Source organism: Peromyscus leucopus, chromosome 12 (assembly GCF_004664715.2).
Source record: "Peromyscus leucopus breed LL Stock chromosome 12, UCI_PerLeu_2.1, whole genome shotgun sequence".
NCBI lineage: Eukaryota > Metazoa > Chordata > Mammalia > Rodentia > Cricetidae > Peromyscus > Peromyscus leucopus.
Genome location: NC_051073.1, coordinates 59,307,220 through 59,326,262, shown reverse-complemented (window position 1 = coordinate 59,326,262; position 19,043 = coordinate 59,307,220). Strand labels below are relative to the sequence as shown.

At 46.1% G+C, this 19,043-nt stretch overlaps 1 protein-coding gene across 1 annotated transcript in view; it reads left to right on the top strand.

The window, feature by feature from the left end:
- Ildr1 (immunoglobulin like domain containing receptor 1) overlaps nucleotides 1-14,892 on the top strand; it is a 34,440-nt gene extending 19,548 nt beyond the window's left edge. The window contains 7 exon segments of the mRNA XM_037209777.1: nucleotides 2,676-2,795; nucleotides 3,312-3,458; nucleotides 8,838-8,969; nucleotides 9,168-9,220; nucleotides 9,222-9,765; nucleotides 9,768-9,958; nucleotides 14,096-14,892. Coding sequence (XP_037065672.1) covers nucleotides 2,676-2,795; nucleotides 3,312-3,458; nucleotides 8,838-8,969; nucleotides 9,168-9,220; nucleotides 9,222-9,765; nucleotides 9,768-9,958; nucleotides 14,096-14,137 — 1,229 coding nt within the window. The 3' untranslated portion in view covers nucleotides 14,138-14,892.
- Nucleotides 14,893-19,043: the final 4,151 nt, after the last annotated feature.

The window sequence follows — 19,043 nt, the reverse complement described above, 5'->3', positions numbered from 1 at the left end:
GGTGATGCACACAGACACATGTGGTAAGGCACACCTATATACATAAAAATACATAAATATACATAAAAACAAACAAACAAAAACGGAAAAAAGCATTTGTGGCGGAGAGCTCAGTGGTTAACAGCTTGTGGCTCTCAGAGAATCAAATTTGGTTTCCAGTATCACCTTCAGGCAGCTCACAGCCGGCTGTCACTCCAGTTCCATGAGACCCAATGCTCTCTTTCTGGCCTTTGCAGCACTGCTCTGTCATGCACAAAACCACACATGTGCATGAGCATACACACACACACACACACACACACACACACACACAACAAAAAAAAAAAAAAAAATCTTAAATTTGCTCGCTATAAGGGGAAAAACACATAGCCAACTTGTTGTGGTACTCAGGGTAAGGAATTAGTGAATATTATATGACCATTTAAAGGGCCAATTTACCATTGCTTCTAACTTCGTAATACTTTAATATGATCTTTTCACACTTGCCCTCTGATTTTCCCCAAGGTCACCTTTGACTTAGCCTAGGGACCATCTGCATCTCCCTCCCATGCGCATCTGCAGAGGCTTTGGTTCTGCTTCCTCAGAATTGACTCTGATCTGACCCCTGGGCTCACGACTTTAACTAGCTGGTCTCCTTTAGAGTTTCTGAAGGATGAGAAGTCCCCGTGGAGAATCTGGAGGGCCGTCTGTGTATCTAGTTCTGAGTAGTACCTTTCACTACCTCTCTTCCTGACCACTTTCTGGTCAGACCCCATCTAGTTCTCACTCCTAAGGGAAAGCAGTATTTCCCCTAGGGCTGGATTTCTACCCCCAGGCTCAGCCTGACTTCTCAGAATCCTTCTTTTCTGACACTTTCATGTCCGAGTTTCTATCATTCCAGAGGACCCTGCCAAATAAGGTCACGGGTCATCTAAAATATTAACATGTTTGAATAGCCTCTCCATGCTGGCATTCCTCAGAAACTCTTTATGATTCCAAGGAAAGTTGGGTCAGGTTTCCATTGCTCATTCAGCACTTTCATCATCCCGCCGGGTCTGGGGGTGGGGGGAAAGTGGTAGGTTTAGAGAATCATGAGGGAAAAAAGGCTTCGCAAGGACTGACGTAAAAGAGAAGGAAACAGAAGTCAAAGTATGCTCCAGTCTTGCATGACCTCACGTTTTTGTTTCAGTTCCTCAGTAGATATTTCTTAACAAACAGACAATCACCGGTTGCAGATCGGACCACCGACTGTGCAGCAGCAAGCCTTGGAACGCTGAGGTCTGTCTGATCTCTGTAGTTTCTGAGAGAAGCCTGCGAGCCATCTCAGAGCTCTGGGGTTCTGACTGGCTTTTAAACCGGCCAGCACAGAGAGGGGTTGGCTCCTCTTGAATTTCCCCACAGGTTGCAACTTAACAATTTGAGCCACTGGGTTTGAGAACATTGGTCAAATTCGCTTAACTTGAAAGTATATGGTAACCATTGGTTGCTCTTCATTGGTTGCTCTTCATCGCGGCCCGGCGCATCAGGTACTCACAGGCACGGAGATTCTTTTCCTGGCTAATACTCTGAAAATGCTGGCGGTATTTTCTGTGCACCTTTAAGTTCATTGCACAGCTGTCCCTTCAAGCACCAGAGTCACTCGCTCATCTTGGACTGGGAAGGGGTCTAGGCTGTGACGCTTTCCCTTCCTTTTGGAGGAAATAGCAGGGCCCACCAGTGTGAGGCAGAGTTGTGGGTATGAAGCTATAGTGAGCGTTATCTGCATGTTGTCTGCCCACTCCATAACCTCTCTCTACCTTCAGTTTCCTTATCTGAAATAGAGCTAAGTCATCATACCCACTTCTCAGTTGGCATTGCATTTGATTGCAAATAAGCAGGAACTGAGATATTAGTAATGTAAGCAAAAGGAAGCTTGCTTTGATCTTCTATATAAAATCAGAAACACACAGTCCACACCTAGGGTGGTGGCTGCACTTCATTAAATTCTTGGGGGCCCCAAGTTCATTTCCACTTACCCAGATTGTCGTCTTCTTTCTAGATGTATGGGTCCATTTTTTTTTTCTAAAATAAAAGGCCCGTGGCTGTGTAATTTGCAAAGAAAAGAGGATTGTATAGCTCATCACTCTGGATGCTGAAAGCCCAAGAGAAGATGGCGCCATTGGTTTGGTCTCATGAAGGCTCACAGCTGGGTCACCACCATGAGAACAGCATTAATGTAGAAGTGCCTACAAGAACCAGAGCTCACAGGGGAATACAGGAGAAAGTGCAGAGAGGCCCATTCTTGTTCTTCTGTAACCACCCGTTCTGTTGTGAGCTGAGGAGATGTAAAGGATGATTTTAAAGGGAACAAACATACCTTTACTTAAACTATAGCAGCCGTATACATACCCAACAATTCTGGGATGCTGTGAGAAGGGAGCAACATCAGTGGGAGGCAACTGGGACTCTACTTCACCCACATACCGGATATATAGTGGAAATTAAATGAGACAATGTATCCAGAGCCTTATAAACTTCTAGTGGGGTTCAATGGGGAGTTTGTCTATCAACCCTATCTCTGGGAACAAAGGAAGCTCTGAGGAAGGACCTAGGACCTCTTTCTCATCAATCACAGGCCTTCTTAGGAATGACAGTTCTGAGGTCCCGAAGCTATCATGCCCCCAATAACTGGCCCTTTTCCCTTCTCTCCTACATAGGAGCAGATCTTGTGATTAATGAAGTGATGTGGTGGGATCATGGAGTATACTATTGCACCATTGAGGCTCCAGGTGACACGTCAGGAGACCCAGATAAGGAGGTGAAGCTCATTGTCCTACGTAAGTGCTGCTGGCGCCCTGTCAGGTCACCTATCAGTGTGCTCCCCCCCCCCATGCAAAAGCACCCACCAAGAGCAGTGGAAACCAGAAACAAACAGAGTCTGTATTGCTGTCATTGGACTGGGAGCTTCTAATGGTCTCTCACTAGAGTTAAAGTTTTTTTTTACCAGCATATCACTTGAACTTAACCTCTAGGTCAATGGCTGTATTTACGAAGGTCTAGAACATTGGTTCTCAACCTACGGATGGTGACCCCTCTGGGGTCCAAAGACCCTTTCACAGGGGTTGCCTAAGACTATCAGAAAACGCAGCTAGTTACATTAGGATTCATCACAGTAGCAACATGACAGTTACAAAGTAGCAGCCAAAATCATTGTATGGTTGGAGATCACCACAGCAGAGGAGCCGAATTAAAGGGTCTCAGTGTTAGGAAGGGTTGAGTGGTCTAGAACGTGGGAGCAGAAGCATCTCTCTGAAGAATCCGTTCATCCTCTTTTGGCTTTCCCTCCACTGTAGACTGGCTGACAGTGATCTTCATCGTCCTTGGAGCCCTCCTTCTCCTGCTGCTGATTGGCGTGTGCTGGTGCCAGTGCTGCCCTCAGTATTGCTGCTGCTACATCCGCTGCCCCTGCTGTCCCACCCGCTGCTGCTGCCCCGAGGAAGGTGAGAGAACACCAGTGGCAGTGGGTTGGGCGTGATGATACACGTGCCCGATGCCCCACGCAGAGGGGTTTAGCTTTCTCAGGTCAAAGTTCACGGTCGTCGTCATCATCGTCGTCGTTCCAGGATCTCCTTCATGCCTTCCTCCTTTGAAGGTTCAGAAGATGTGGAACTGCAGCCCTGAGGATGATGCTCAGGAATGCTCTAAAGCCATAGGAAGGAGGCCCATAACAGGATTTCTACCTACGAAATTCTTTTCTTAGTATGCAGATGGAGTTGGATCAACTGTTTTATCTGGAAGTTTTTCCTTTTGGGTATTTGAGCAAGTCAACTTCTCTTTCCCAGGTCAGAAGTGGAACAGAAAGTTCCAGCACTCTAGCCACGGCCTTGGTCTTTTTGGCAACCTGTCCCCATCCCAAAGCTCTCCAAGGGCCCCGGCCACCTGTCATCTAATTAGTACATGGAAGATACTCATCATTTTGGAGAGCCGGAGCATTTTAGGAGTTGTAGTTTGGAAACCAGGGACAAAGGCCAAATATGTTTCTTATTCTACTACAATTTCACAGCATTACTTAGAGATGGGATAAAGATGGGATGAAAAGAGCAGGACAATGGAGAAAGCATTAGTCCTCAAACTGAAGCTCACACTGAATCATGTAGCGGTCTTGGTCAAAATTAATTGCTGCTCCTCCCCTCAGCTTCCGACCCAGTGGGTCTGGGGGAATAGGGTCTGAATGTGTATTTCTCAAACATTCCCAGGTGACGTAAAGCTTGTGCCGGGGAAGGGGAGAAGGAACAGAAACTCTTAGCATAAGCTTTCTTTGGACTGGAATTTCATCCTATAAAGGAGAATTTTTAGACCAGCTAAATAGCTTAGTGGGTAAGGTGCTTGCCGCCAAGTCTGACCCCTGAGTCCCATCCCTGAGACCCGTATGGTGGAAAGAGAGACCTGACTCTTTTGAATACCACGTGTGCCCTGACACATATATGCCTGCACACACACACACACACACACACACACACACACACACACACACGAATAAACATATAATAAGACTCTAATATGCCCTAAAATTTTAAGTTGCAGAATACATGTTAAAGGCAAAAGAATTTAAAGAATATTCTGTAGAGCTCTTTCCTTAGTAAAGAGATGGGAGTTGAAATCAACTGTTTTAACTGGAAGTTTTTCTTTTTGTGCATTTGTTTTAAGTAACATTTCCTTTTCCTGTAAAGTACCACATGGTAGAAAAATCTGAGACATTAAAAAAGAGTAGACTAAATCAAGTCCCCAGAGACAACCACTCCCGTCATCATGGTCCATGGGGAAGAAGGAAGTTTGAAAGGAAAACATGATGAATTACTCATGATGATAGACACCCGACTTAATCTGTGACGTCAAGGTCAGTGGTTTGAGACTGGTTTCAGGGCTGTGTTCAGAGGTTGCCTGGTGTCTTACAGGAAAAGAGAAATAGCTTCCATTGGATGTCTGTTCTGTGTGCCCTTCGCATCTGCTTCCTCACGGCTCCTCACCACAACCCACCAAAGGCGTATGTCATCACCATTTCACAGGCAAGGTCAGGGAAGTCTCACAGCCAGGAAGTAGCAGTCACTTGCACAGTGTTAAACCTCTGATTTGTGTCTGTGTGTCCCACATGGGAACTGTCACCGCCTCTGTGGACTAGCTGAGGTTATATAGACTCTTAAAAGAGGAGGAAATAGCTGAGAACTCAACGTGAGTCTATAGCACTTCCTACCTTTCAGCCTTTGGGACAGAAGCCATGGAGATGTCACTGTCATGGGTGTAGTCACATGTGAGATGAGATAAGTCCTCAGAGGATGACTCCTTAGACCACAGGGCAGGACTAGGCAAAGCTGGCATGGGTGATGGATGCATGTGATTAGTGAGCCGAGAAGCAAAGGTTTGGTTTCTCTTCAGTGGCCGGAGTTTGCTCATGTAAAAGAACCTATGTAATGAAGACCTGCAGGCCACAGTTAAGGTCCTTGGATTTGATCAGACAATCTCATATTTTTAACTTTCCTGACAAGTTTAGCGGCAGGATGGATGGCAGAGAGGGGCAGGGATGGTTAAGGAAAGCTCTCTGAAAAGAGGACAGATTCTGATGCTGTTTTATTTTATTTTTTAGACCGAGATAGCCCTAAGAATGTTTATAAGCAAAGAACCAGAAGGGAATATATGAAAGCCCCATTTAAGAAGTGGGGCGATCATGGATGAGTGCATTACCTTTGGAAGCAGAATTAGATCTTCCAAGAGCTGGCCTTAAAAAGGAAAGAGACGCCAGGCGGTGGTGGGCACGCCTTTAATCCCAGCCCTTGGGAGGCAGAGGCAGGCGGATCTCTATGAGTTCGAGGCCAGCCTGGGCTACCAAGTGAGTTCCAGGAAAGGCACAAAGCTACACAGAGAAACCTTGTCTTGAAAAACCAAAAAATAAATAAATTAAATAAATAAAATAAATAAAAAAAAAGGAAAGAGACAAGAGTGTAGGCAGCCTGACCTCCGAAGAGAGAGGTCACTCCATGTGGAGTATGGTCAGTGTATGAAGGAGAAAGTTGAGGGAGCCCACAGCCTGCCACAATTTCTGTAAGTCAAAAGTCCAGTGCTGGAGACAGCTTAGTGGCTTTGATAAGATCCCTGGGGTCAATCCCAATACGGTAAACAAACAAACAGAAGGAAACCTCCAGAAGGATGATGGAGATTCTTGAACATCTCCCACCACAGTCCGTCCCCCCAGCCAGCTCCCACCTTCCTGAGTTGAGATGGGGGGTGTTCAGAGAACAATGGAAGTAGCCCTCCATTTTAGGAGATCTAGATAATCCACTTACTATTGCTAAACAACACTCATAGGACCTAGAGATGGAAGTTTTTGAAATTGAGCCTAATTTTTTTTTTTTTTAAAGAACTACAGCAGCTTCTCTTATCTCTGAGTTTCTGGCCTCCCCTCCCCAGAGAATCTCTCTCTGGATGTAGCAGGGGAGAGTGAGGCCTGGAGAGTTTCGCCAGTTACATAGACCCTGGCCTTCTAGGCCCATCACTGCACTGTTTGTTCCCAGTGAGGGCTAGTTCCTGTCCTTAGCAAAGAAGATGCAGTCTGCTGGAAATTCATGGGGACCTGAGCAGTGGGGTGTCTAGGATGAGGGAAGCCATGTTTGATAGAAAGATCTCCCAATGGTGCCCATTCTGAGGAGGACCATTGGAGGTCCCATTGCTTGGCTGAGGCCAGGAATCCTCGGCTGACAGTTCCTTGAGGCTAAAATGAATCTGGAGTTCCCAGAAGCTGCTGAGGATGTTGATGAGATAGGACGGGCCAGTGAGAAAAAGCAAAGGGCTGGGTGGCCATGGGGCCGAAGGATGGTAAAGAAGGAGCAGGCTTCTGTGAGAGCGGAGAGGAGGTGGTAATAACGGTGATCAGTCATGGCTGAGGGAAGTTGTGAGGTCTCCGGGGACATGGCGGGGGGTGGAGAAGGGAGCAGTGGTTTCAGAGGAGGGGGAAGTGTTGTTACTCCATCCCTAGCAGATGCCTTAAACATAATGCCCTGGCTCTTCTCTCAGAGTCAAAGATGAGTGCTGTTTAGACCCCATGTGTGTGTGTTTCTCCTAGAGCTAAGGCAAAAGGAGCAATTTGTTATGATAATGATAGTCTCTATCTACTGACTCACCTTTTAGGCACTCCATATGTTTTGCCTCATTTAATTCCAGATTAAATGGAATCTGTGAAAGATCTATTATGTCTGGCCCAGAGACTCCGAAAACTTCAAGTCGCTCAGCTAGAACAGTCTGGCCCTCACAAGCTTTATTTAAAGAAGCCTGTCCCTGATGGCCCCATTTCTCAGAATTTTCCTGACTCCTCAGTAACCAGCTCTAAGCTCAAAGAAACTGCATCATACCCTCACGTGCCTCATACCACATCATACCACAGGTCACTAAGAGACGTTGGGTTGGAATGCAACTTCCGTTGATCCCAACTTCCTCATCTTCCCACATTAAAAGGACATCTCAAGGCCAGACGTGGTGGTGGCTCAGTACTTAGGAGGTGAGGAAGGAAGATCATTAAGTTTGATGCCCACCAGGGCTAGAGAGTGAGACCCTGTTTCAAAAAAAAACAGGGCCTAGGAGGGAAGAGAAGGGTTAACTTGTTTACATAAACTATTAGGTGTGCTGATGGTGGCCAGCTAAGCTCTTGTCCCTGTCTCCTTTGAGGCCGGAGAGCTGTGGGCTGGTGTTAAGGTGTGGCCACTCTAAGAGCTGTTTCCAGTTTGCATTTGATTTCCTCCTGGGCTGTGACTCACCAATGGGGCTGGAGCCCTGGACACTTTGGGGAGGTTCTGCGGCCACCGCTTCCTGTTGTGTTGGAAGATGGCCGCCCAAGGGCCTCAGCAGACCTCCCACCTTGTGTGGCTGGGTACAGAATACCTGCCTGCTGCCCTGTTCTTCTGTACTGGAGGGGGACCGAGGCAGAGCGGGGCTGGTTCACGGCTAACCCTGAAGCCGGTGAGACTCCCAGGGTAGAGGTCTGTCACAGTTTGTCACAGCATGCATCTGCTCCACGCATGGATAGGCAGAGTCTTTGGGAGGCAAGTGGGACTTGGCCACAGTGACCTCAAAATGGAAACGAAAACAAATAAGTGTTTGTATTTTTAATTGCACTTTGCTGTGGACTGTGTGCTTCGGGCCAGCCACACCCAGAGGACTGAAGTGACATTTCATAGACCGTTATGTTGCTTATTTACACGGTCCCCCCCAATACAGGACTCTTTCCTTTCCATTTGCCTGTCCCATCCCTATTTGTTGTAAAGGCTCCACGCCAAAGCACTTCAGCTTTATGTATCCCTGGCCTGGCCTTCCTTCCACATGTTTTCCCTAACCCAGGACTGGTGTTACCTGCTCTAAACATGCTTTAGCATCGCACTGTAGGCTTATTCTTCCCCTCAGAGCAGATGGCCCTGAGCTTGCCCTGCAGGCTCAAAAGCCCTAATTCATAGCCTTCTCTAAGCCTTTTGCTGTGTGGGACTTCTCTGTGCAGCCTGAAGTTTGATTTACTGCTAAGTATGTATGTGTGTATTGCCTATGCACTTTAGGTGATCGGGAGAGCAAGGAGCGGAGGATATGTTTTGAGGCTAAGGAGTTGAATTTTTTAAACGTAGACCATCCTAAAGTGTGAGAGGTATTGCCTTTAATACAGGAAATTCATTCCCAGCCCCCTTGCTAAAGACATAACTGAGTCATTGTTCCCTTAACTCTTGTTTCCACGAGAGATAGGTAAAGAATGGGTTCCAGGCAAGAAGCTGGAAGCACAGACGGAGCGAGGTGGGAGGTGTGGGACTCTGGCTGGCTAAGGGTCTGTGTTTCTCCTCCTTCCCCTGCAGCCCTGGCCCGCCACCGCTACATGAAGCAGGTTCGGGCCCTAGGTCCTCAGATGATGGAAAAACCCCTGTACTGGGGGGCGGACAGGAGCTCCCAAGTGTCATCTTATGCAATGAACCCGCTGCTACAGCGAGGTAAACTTTGCCAGAAAGTCATGGGAGGAAGAGGGCAGAGGGTGAGGGCAGAGTGTGGCCCCGGACAGAAGAGCTGCATGACCCATGGGGTGGGAGGGAGTGGAATCCTGCTACGTAACACGACCCTTTAATGCGCTGGTTCCTAGGGGGATGTCTGAGGCCTGCAGTTCAGTGTGCTCTGCCCTTGTCTCCATTCAGATCTGTCCTTACAGTCCAGCCTTCCACAGATGCCGATGACCCAGACGGTTCGCTCACCCTCCGGTGGCCAATGGTGTTCTGGAATATTTGGAGAAAGAATTGCGGAACCTCAACCCAGCCCAGCCTCCCGATCTCCGAGCCAACTCTGGCTACCCTGGCAGCATGCTGTCCTCCCTGGGCCCTGCAGAGGTTGTGGAACGCAGAGTCATCCACCTGCCCCCGCTGATCAGAGACCCACTGTCCTCCAGGACCAGCAACTCCTCACACCAGCAGCGGCTCAACCCCCTTCCTTCTAGACACCAGGATCTGAGTGAGGCCAGGAGGCAGCGCTATCACTCGGATTTCCTCCAAGAGCTCCAGGACCGAGGGATCAGACCCTGGGCCCCGGGGAGAAGGGAACTGGACCCCAATTGGAGTGGGAGGCACCATCGCTCTAGGCCCAACGAGTTCTCCATGCCCTGGTCAGACTGGGACAGCCTGAGCGAAGGCCCCTCGTCCAGTGAGACCCCTTGGCCCCCCAGACGCCCAGAGCCCCGGGAAGGTGCCCAGAGACACAGAAGACGCAGGCACCGCAGCTACTCGCCTCCCTTGCCCTCGGCCCCAGTTCTTGGAGCTCTGAAGAAGAAAAAGAGTCGCTGCCCAGGAACTGGGGTGCCCAGCACCGCCACCGCCACCGCCGCCGCCGTTCCCAGTCCCCAAACTGGCCGGAGGAGAAGCCACCCAGCTACCGTTCACTGGATGTCACTCCAGGCAAGAACAACAGGAAAAAAGGGAATGTGGAGAGGCGCTTGGTGAGCCTGGGGCATCCTGTGGAGGGTCGGGCATGGGCAGCAGCCCCTCAGCCAGAGTCTCGGCCACGGTTGACACAGGCCCTGCAGGGTCTTAGTTCTGCATGACGTCCAGGCAGGCCGGGGCACTGCCTTGTCTTGGAATGAAAGGGCCAGGTCAGTGCAGGGTGCAGAAGAGGCCCAGGGCTTGCAAAGGGCCTTCTCTGCCTCAGTGTCGGTTCAGCCATCTTCCCTGTCCCGGGAGGCAGGTCAGGTGGGTTCTGCTGGCATACAGGTGAGGAACTCAGTCTCAGAATGACTAAGCACCCCGTGGTGGGGAACTGGACCTCAGGTCCCAGCTGCCGCCTGAACCTTGACTTTGCAACCTTATTTCCACGGCCCAGATTAGAAATGGGCAGGGCTGTGGGGGTTTAAGTGAGCAGCATCTGTGCTGTGTGTGAGGATGAGGTCTTCCCAGACACCCCTGGAAAGGCTTACCAGACTGATGAAAACCACCCTTGGCCTCCCACTTAGGAGTAAAACTTTAGGGTGCTGTGAACACTGAAGATGCGGGTCACTGTGTAGCAAGCAGGAAATACACCACATCAGAGCCTCAGGCTTTTTTTTTTTTTTTTTTTTTTTTTTTTTTTTTTTTTTTGAGGCATGGTTTTTAAGCCAGGTGTGGTAGTGCACACTTTACTCCCAACCTGTAATCCCAGCACTCAGGAGGCTGAGGCTGGAAAACTGCCATAAGTTCAAGGCTAACCTGATCTACCGTCTGAGACCCCCATCTCAGAAACACCATGACTTTAAGAACTCATTTTATAATTAACCCACCTAGGTGCCAGCTGATACTTTATGAAAACATTCCACCATTGCTCAAATGTAAGTGAACTACTTACTCAGAGGCAATTTACAGGCATAGATCTTCTCAGACCAAAACCTTTTCCTCATTTTCTTCTGCTGAGACAGTCAGGTCTCAGGACACTCTGAGAGGAAGTCCCAGAGGAAGGGCATAATCTAAGAACAGCAGTCTCTTATGGGCTTTGAAGGACATACCTATCATTATCATCATCATCATCATCATTATCATCATCAAATAATACACACACACACACACACACACACACACACACACACACACACACTTTAAATCAAATACCTGTGTGAAAGAGCAAGCCCCTCAGGGGAAGTGCAGGGTGTTTCTCTGGGCCCAGCTGAGATGGAAGAGTGGCGTGAGGAAGGCAGTGAAGCCCAATACTGCTTCTGAAATCATCAATGGCAGCTGCGTCATCTCACAGGTGTCGTGTGAGCGACGAGATCTACGAGATCTGCAGTAGTGAGAAACTCCTACCAGCCATAGGCACTGAGCTGTGTACATTTTGCACATGTTGTATACTCCCAGCAGCAGTCCTATTCTGTGAGGCCCTTGAGTTAAAGATTTGTTTGCCAATGGCCCTCTGCCCTGGGCGGGTCCCTCACACACTCCTTGACTGTCTCAACGGAAGCTTAAGGGGTGACCTCATCCACACCCGATAGAGTTGCTTCTCTGTGATAGGGTCAGTAGAAGAATTCGTGGAAAAAGCATAGAACCAGCTGGACTGTCTAGAACCACCCTCACATGGTGACCTTTCTATATAGTGACTCAATATGCTTCTTCCTTTTAGTAGAAAAATGTGATTTTCAAGTTGCTGAGCCCTATTTTCTTCTAAGATACTTTTTTCTTTTCTTTATTTTCCTCCAGTTAAATTATGTAGCTCCTTCTAAGCCTTAGAATCTAAGGGAAAGGTACAAGACATTTTGCTCTAGACACTAGAGCCAGTCCTGATTATTTAGTCCTCACAGGGTCAGAAAAGCACAAAAGACAAGGCACATAGCCAATAAAGAATGAAGCTCGAGCTTGAACATGGCCCTCTGGCTCCTAAGCTTTTTCAATAACCCACGGTGTTCCCACAGATAGAAGGCAATTTTTGAGATCAATAATGCTGTATAGCTCCCCAATTTTCTCCAAGTATCAGTACTTTAAAAAGAGAGAGAGAGAGAAAGAATCTTCAAGATGTGCATAAGAAGTAATTCTACCACAATTTTTGTTTATAAAGTTATCTTTGAGAAGCAAAGATTTTGCCCAAAATAATTTACCACCACCACCATCCCCCATTGTTTGGGGTCTGAGTTTGTTTTTTTAGAAATATCACTTAATTGCATTCTACCTTCTACTTACATTCTGACAGTGACCAGAGGTCCAGGACCAAAGCTTGACTCTGCAGATTAGTTCATTTAAAGGATGCAGATTAGTTGTCTTTGTAGCTTTGCTGTGAAGGAGACTCTCTTGCTGGCTGGCGCTCCATGCTTCCTTCCTCCATGGGTTTCTGAAGGCATTGGAGCTTGGCACTTTCAATACTGTGCACAGTTAGGCCACTAGATGGTGACTTTTGATCGAGTGTCACTTGAATTTTTTCTATTCCTTGCATTAAAAATACGTTATCAGCCGGGCGTTGGTGGCGCACGCCTTTAATCCCAGCACTCGGGAGGCAGAGGCAGCGATCTCTGTGAGTCGAGGCAGCCTGGTACAAGTGAGCTCAGAAAGGCGCAAAGTACACAGAGAAACCGTCTCGAAAACAAAAAAAAAAAAAAAAAAATACGTTATCAAGTCAGGCTTTATCAGTGACAGGTTTACCATAACTTTAAATCAAATATCCACTAAAATATTTTGAATAAGATATCCATTAAGATATCCATTAAGATATTTTAATCAGAGAAACAGGAAATAAATGTTTTTAGGCTCATGTGGAGCCCTCCCTCTCAAGAATAATGTTTAATACACATACACAAACAAGGACTTCTGTGCACATAACCTACTGGCAATCTAAATTAGGCAAGAAGTGCTGTCTGCTCAGTGCCCAGGAAAACATGAACTTCTGCTGTGGGAGCGCCCGATCAGCTTGACTCCAGCTGAGCTCTTGCTCACTGGTGGCCTTTTCATTCAGTCAAAATGAAGCAGGAACTTCAAGCTTTCCACTCCAGTGACTTCAGACTGAATGGGCCCTGTGTTCCTAGCCTCCTTCAGACTTTCTTTCCCATCTTGCCCTAATAGAATGAGTTCCAAGACCCTCTGGCATCTTCAGAACTTGGCCCACATACATCTGTTCTAAGTGAGGAGAAAGCCATGGTGCTTGTTTCTGGGCTAACCTGTAGTAAATACCAGGTGTTACATTTTTGCCTTAAATTCTTTATTAGTAAAAAAAAAAAAAAAAAAAAAAAAAAAAAAAAAAAAAAAAAAAAAAAAAAACGTTGTGTTGGGATCTGCAACCTTCTGCTTTGAGTATCCCTTGATCATGCCAAGGTCTTCCTGGACAAAGTCCCTTTGGTCATTTTCAGTGTTGTCTTCTGTGCCAGAGAACATTCACCACAGAATATTCAGGTTAGAAACCTTGGCCCTTAAGACTCACTTTCCCAATAATGAGAAACAGATTTTTAAAGCGATCTGATGCCCATACCTACGCAGTGTCTTTAGGACTGTTCATTACAGCACAGGTGTCTTCCCTTCTCAAATGAGATTCGGATGGTCTCCTTCCTGAACTCCAGTTGTAGATTGTCAAACATGTAATGAAATGATCCCCCTCCCTGAAATGCATGGAGAGGTTTGAGAAACTTAAACCATAATTCTTGCCTCATCAAGTGAGAAAAACAAACCAATGAAACAGGCAAGCAAAAAGCAAACCCACAAATAACAAGAGGTCTTTGGAAGACAAGCCGTTGAGTTTGTTCAGGAAAAGTCTGAAAAATAACTTAAGAGGAATACTGAAGTCTGAAGCTGAATGAAAGGGTTGGGGAGGAATAATTCAGAGTATGAACAGGGAGCAGAGCTGTCTTCATGGTAAGTCGGGAGATGAACTGGTGAGCAGAAAGCAGGCCTTTTCTTCTGTCTACTGAAGACTTAAAGATAGTAGAAAAACAACCGTGAGGGCAGAGTAAAGAAGATTAGAGATTTTCAGAAAGTGACATTGTTTAAAGAAGGCCATTGAGAGAAAAAGAACGGCACTATGAAAGGTCAAGAAATATGTCAGCCGCCACTTAGCGGGTTGAACCAGTTCACCTTGGGCATTATCCGCATGGACTGTAGATTGGGCTGACTGTAGTTTTTGTGTTCTTATTCCTCAGGAGAGAGAGAGCTCCCATAGTGGACGGAGTGTGGTCATTTAGTCTCCAGGCACAATGCTGCTTCTTGGATCCCACGCGTTCTCAGCATCACCAAGATTTCCAGCTGCCTTGGGAAGGACACTGCACATGTGTGTCCCGCAGTTTGGACATAAATTCTAAGCATCAAATAGAAGAGTTTTCAAAACAGGGGTTTATGGGATTAATAGCAAGTTCTCCCTTTGTTTGTGCCCTCTGCATATTACATGATCTCTGACTTGTAAGGGACCCTAGCTAGGATGTGATCCTTTGGGAACACAGTGGCCCAAGTATTGAAGTGCGTCACGGTGCTCAGGACCAAGGCATTCCCATAATAACAACTCAGGAGTCTTTAAGAAGAAATCAAACCTATTTCAGGAAAAGGAAACCTATGGAATATTATGGGTAAATTCCCATGGGAACTTCCTTCCTCTCTTGAACTTCTTGGGGGGTTTTCCACATTAAGTGTCCCCACCTGCGGTCCTGAGCATCCCTGAATTTCTAGTCCTAGCGCGTGCAGAAGTTTGATGGCTCCGTACCTTTCACAGGCTGCTCTTCACAACTCCGGAAAATCACAAGGAAGCAGTTTTACACCAACCGTATTCTTGTTTCTTCTTTTTTCCTTCTTGTTCCTTTCCCCTACACTTAATTTATTTCTTATATATAATAGTATAATACTGTTGAAATCACTTTAACTACTTTCAAGCACCACACAGTATAAACACGAAAAAATAAAAGTAATGGGCTAAAGATTCCATCCCAAGTAAATATCTGCTTTTCTACTTTGGGTCTCTGCTTTTCTTGGTTGATTTAAGCCTCTCCCCCAGTAAATCTCAGAGAAGAATCAGGCCACTGTGAGTAGTTCTGAAACCACCATTCTTCTGGTACTACCAAAGGTTTCAGGGTTGCGATGTCCCAAGCATTAGCATGTAGACAGACTTTGCTATTCAGAGTCCCAAGAGGAAAGAATCGAGCCCTTCCTATAGTAGGACCCATCACTGCTTCCCATTTTCCATATGGTTGCTTCCCAAGTAGATTTATGACTGACGTGTAGGCTTTCTCTGAGCAAACTGAAAGGAGATGGCTCCAACAATATTGATATTATACAAAATCAGCAATATCCCTGTCTGGATGGTTGTGAGCTCAATTTAGAGCTAATTGTATCAACTCATTCATTTTTCTCCAGACTCAGAGATAGAAGTGCGTGGGAGCGGGGCAGGTGCTACATTCCTGTTTGTCAGAGGTTGCTTTCAGGACTTTTGAAATATGAATTTAAATTAGGAAACAAAAAAATAATAGCTAATGTAGACATAAAATTCGGTGGGTTGCACTATTCTGTATGGAGGCGTTGACAGACCCCATTTTCAGCTTATTTCCTGGTGAAGTATAATTTTGTAAATCAAAATGATTGGAAATAGATTCTTATCTCATACAATACATCTTGACCCCAGCTTCCACTCCTGTCATTCCTCCCAGCTCCCTTCCACTCCCCCTCCGTCGCCCATCAGAAAAGAGCAGCCTACAAGAGAAACAGTCAAACACGACAAAACAGAATACAGTGAGGCCAGGCAAGATTCCTCACACTGAAGCCGGACAAGGCAACCTAAAAGGAGGAAAGAGTCCCAAGAGCAGGCAAAAGAGTCAGAGACACACCCGCTCCCACAGTCAGGAGCCCCCCCAAATCACCAAGCTAATATGCGTGCAGAGGACCCGGTGCAGACCCGTGCCGGCCCCGTGCCTCCTGCTTCAGCGTCTGTGAGCCCATTCCAGCCCTGCTTCACTGATTCAGTGGGTTGTGTTCTCCTGGGGTCCTCCATCCCCACTGACTCCTAGAGTCCTCCAGCCCTCTCTCCTGCAGGATTCCCCAACCTCCAAGAGGAGAGACCTGATGGAGACCTCCGATTTATGCTTTCTCTACGTGATGTCTGGCTGTGTCTCTGCATCTGCTCCCATCTGCTGTGGGAGGAAGCCTCTCTGACGACTGCCAAGACGTCGATCTATGAGTATAGCAGAATGTCGTTAGCAATCACTTCACTGTTGTTTGTTAAATGTTTGTTCCTTTTCTTTTCTTTTCTTTTCTTTTCTTTTCTTTTCTTTTCTTTTCTTTTCTTTTTTAACAGTTGTGTTTGGTTCTACCCTAGGTCTCTGGGCTTACCAGACTCCAGTTTCTGGCTATCTAAGCAGTGTAGGACATGGGTTCCCTCTTATGGAGTGGGCCTCAAGTTAGATAAGAAATTGGTTGGCCACTCCCACAAGTTCTGCACTACCATCGTCCCAGCATATCTTGCAGGCAGGACAGATTGTTGGCCAAAGGTTTTGTGGCTGGGTTGGTCTCTATGTTTCTCTTCCCATAGCCTGCAGAGTACCTTCTGGTCCCAAAGGGATTAGAAGGTAGAGGTGAAGGCTCCATGCAGGCACCAGTTCCACCTCTCCACGTTCAATGAGCTGTGTGGATGTTGTCGTTGGCAATGGGGCCCTGCTGTGAGTTTTCAGAGAGCAATCATTTGTCCTAGCATCAGCCTGGGTTGTTGGGGACCTCCATGGGACCCCCTTGGCCAATAAATCAACCAAATGCAACCTGTCCAACCACTGGAAGTCTTGCCTGGCTACAAGAGATGGCCAGTTGGGACTTTGTATCCCCATTACTAGGAGTCCTCACTAGGATCACCCTCATAGACTCCAGGAAGTTTCCACTGCACTAGGTTTCCACACCAACCCCAAATACCCCTCAGTTCCAGCTGTCTCTCTCAAGATTCTCTTGCTCCCTCCTTCCCTCCACCTGATTCCTCCTGCTTCTGTCCCTACCTGTCCCCAGTCCACCCATAAAATCTATTCTATTTCCCCTCCCCAAGGAGGTCCATGCATCCTCCTAGATCTTCCTCTTTACCCAACCTCTCTGGGTCTGTGGATTATAGCTTGGTTATTACTTACTTAAAATCTAATAAGCACTTATAAGTGAAAACATACCATATTTGTCTTTCTGGGTTACCTCACTCAGGGTGATTTTTTTTTCTCATTCCATACATTTGCCTACAAATTTCTACCATTATCAAGCAGGTTTCATCCCAGAGGTGCAGGGGTTGTTCAATATATGAAAACCAGTAAATGTAACCCATCTTATAAACAACTGAAAGAAAAAATGTGATTATTTCATTAGATACAAGAAGAGGTCTTTGATAAAAATCCAACACCCCTTTGTGATAAACAGATACAAGGGACATACCTAAACATAATAAGGACCATTTACAGCAAGCCTATAGCCAACAAATTCAGTGGAGAGAAACTCAAAGCATATCCACTAAAATCAGGGAATAGACAAGGCTGTCTACTCTCCATATCTATTCAATATAGTACTTAAAGTTCTAACTAGAGCAATAAGACAGCTGAAAAAGATCAAGGGGATACAAATAGAAAAAGCAGAAGTCTAAGTATTGTTATTTGTCGATGATATGATAGAATACCTAAGTGACCTGAAAAATTCCACCAGGGAACTCCTACAGCTAATAAATACTTTCAGCAAATGGTTGGATACAAGATTGACTTTAAAAAAAAAAAAGTATCCCTCCGATATACAAATGACAAACAGATTGAGAAAGAAATTAGGGAAACAGCATCTTTCACAAAAGTTTCAAATATATAAAATATCTTGAGATAACTCTAACTAAGCATGTGAAAGATTTGTATGGTAAAAAACTTCAAATCTTTGAAGAAAGAAATTGAAGAAGATATCAGAAGATGGAAATATCTCCCATGCTCATGGATCAGTAGGATTAACATAATAAAAATGGTCATTCTACCAGAAAGCAATCTACAGATTCAATGCAATCCCCATCAGAATTCCAACACAATTCTTCACATACCTTGAAAGGACAATTCTCAACTTCATATAGAAAAGAAAAAAGAAAAGAAAAAAAAGCACAGGATAGATAAAGCAATAAAAGAACTGCTGGAGGTATCACCATCCCTGATTTTCAAATTTTGTAAATCCAGAAATGCCATGAGACAGTCTAAAACTCTGAAGAGTGCTGGGATGGGAGAGTGGGGTGGCTGAGAACATAGGGCTGGAAGACTATCACAGAACCAGGGCATCTTCATCCCCTCTCAACAAAGTAGCCACAGTCTTTGATTCCTCGTCCTGGGTCAGGTCTGGTAGAGTTTCTCTTACAATGTCAAACAGGAGAGCCAGTGGGGAGCCCTGATGAAGAAAAGCAGCCAAGGGGAGGCCCTCTGTTCCCAGCCCCCCTTTTCTGAGGAGAGAGATTAGACAGGGTAAGTCAGAAAAGCCTACGGTAAGATAAAGCTGGAGGCTCAGTCAGGAAAGCCTCTTTGCCTCTTGCCCTGCCAGAGACACCAAGGCTGATGGGTAGAACCAGAAAAACTGACCTGCCAGCCTGGTCTTAGAGGAACCAAGATTCTCTTCCCATTCACTGACCTAGACAAACCTGGGCAGTAGGGGATACCATCAAGAGAATTCTCTCCCATCCCTCCCTCTTAAGAGATATGCAACACGTGGCCATGGAAAATCCTTTCAGTCCCTTTAGCCGAAGCAGAAGCCAGGTGGAGACAGGGCAGCACACATAAATCAAGCTGACCAAAACAACTCTCAATTTTTGAAATAGCTGTTGGATAGCAGGCAGCAGCTTGTATACGAAACAGAACAGGGTGGCTCTGTAAAAGATGACCCAAAGTCTCAGACAAAATATCCAAAATATAAGCCAACAGCCAAGAAAGTGACGCATTGAATAAAAAAGGAAACCAGCCAATGTCAGCACTGAGATGAACCAGATGCTGGAATTATCTGAAAAAATTTTTAAAGCAACCACCATCAAAATACTACAGAAATCAATTATAAATTCTCTAGAAACAAATGGAAAAGAATAAAATGCTCAGAATCTTTTTTTTTAAAAGAAGGAAGTTATAGGGACTGGAGAGA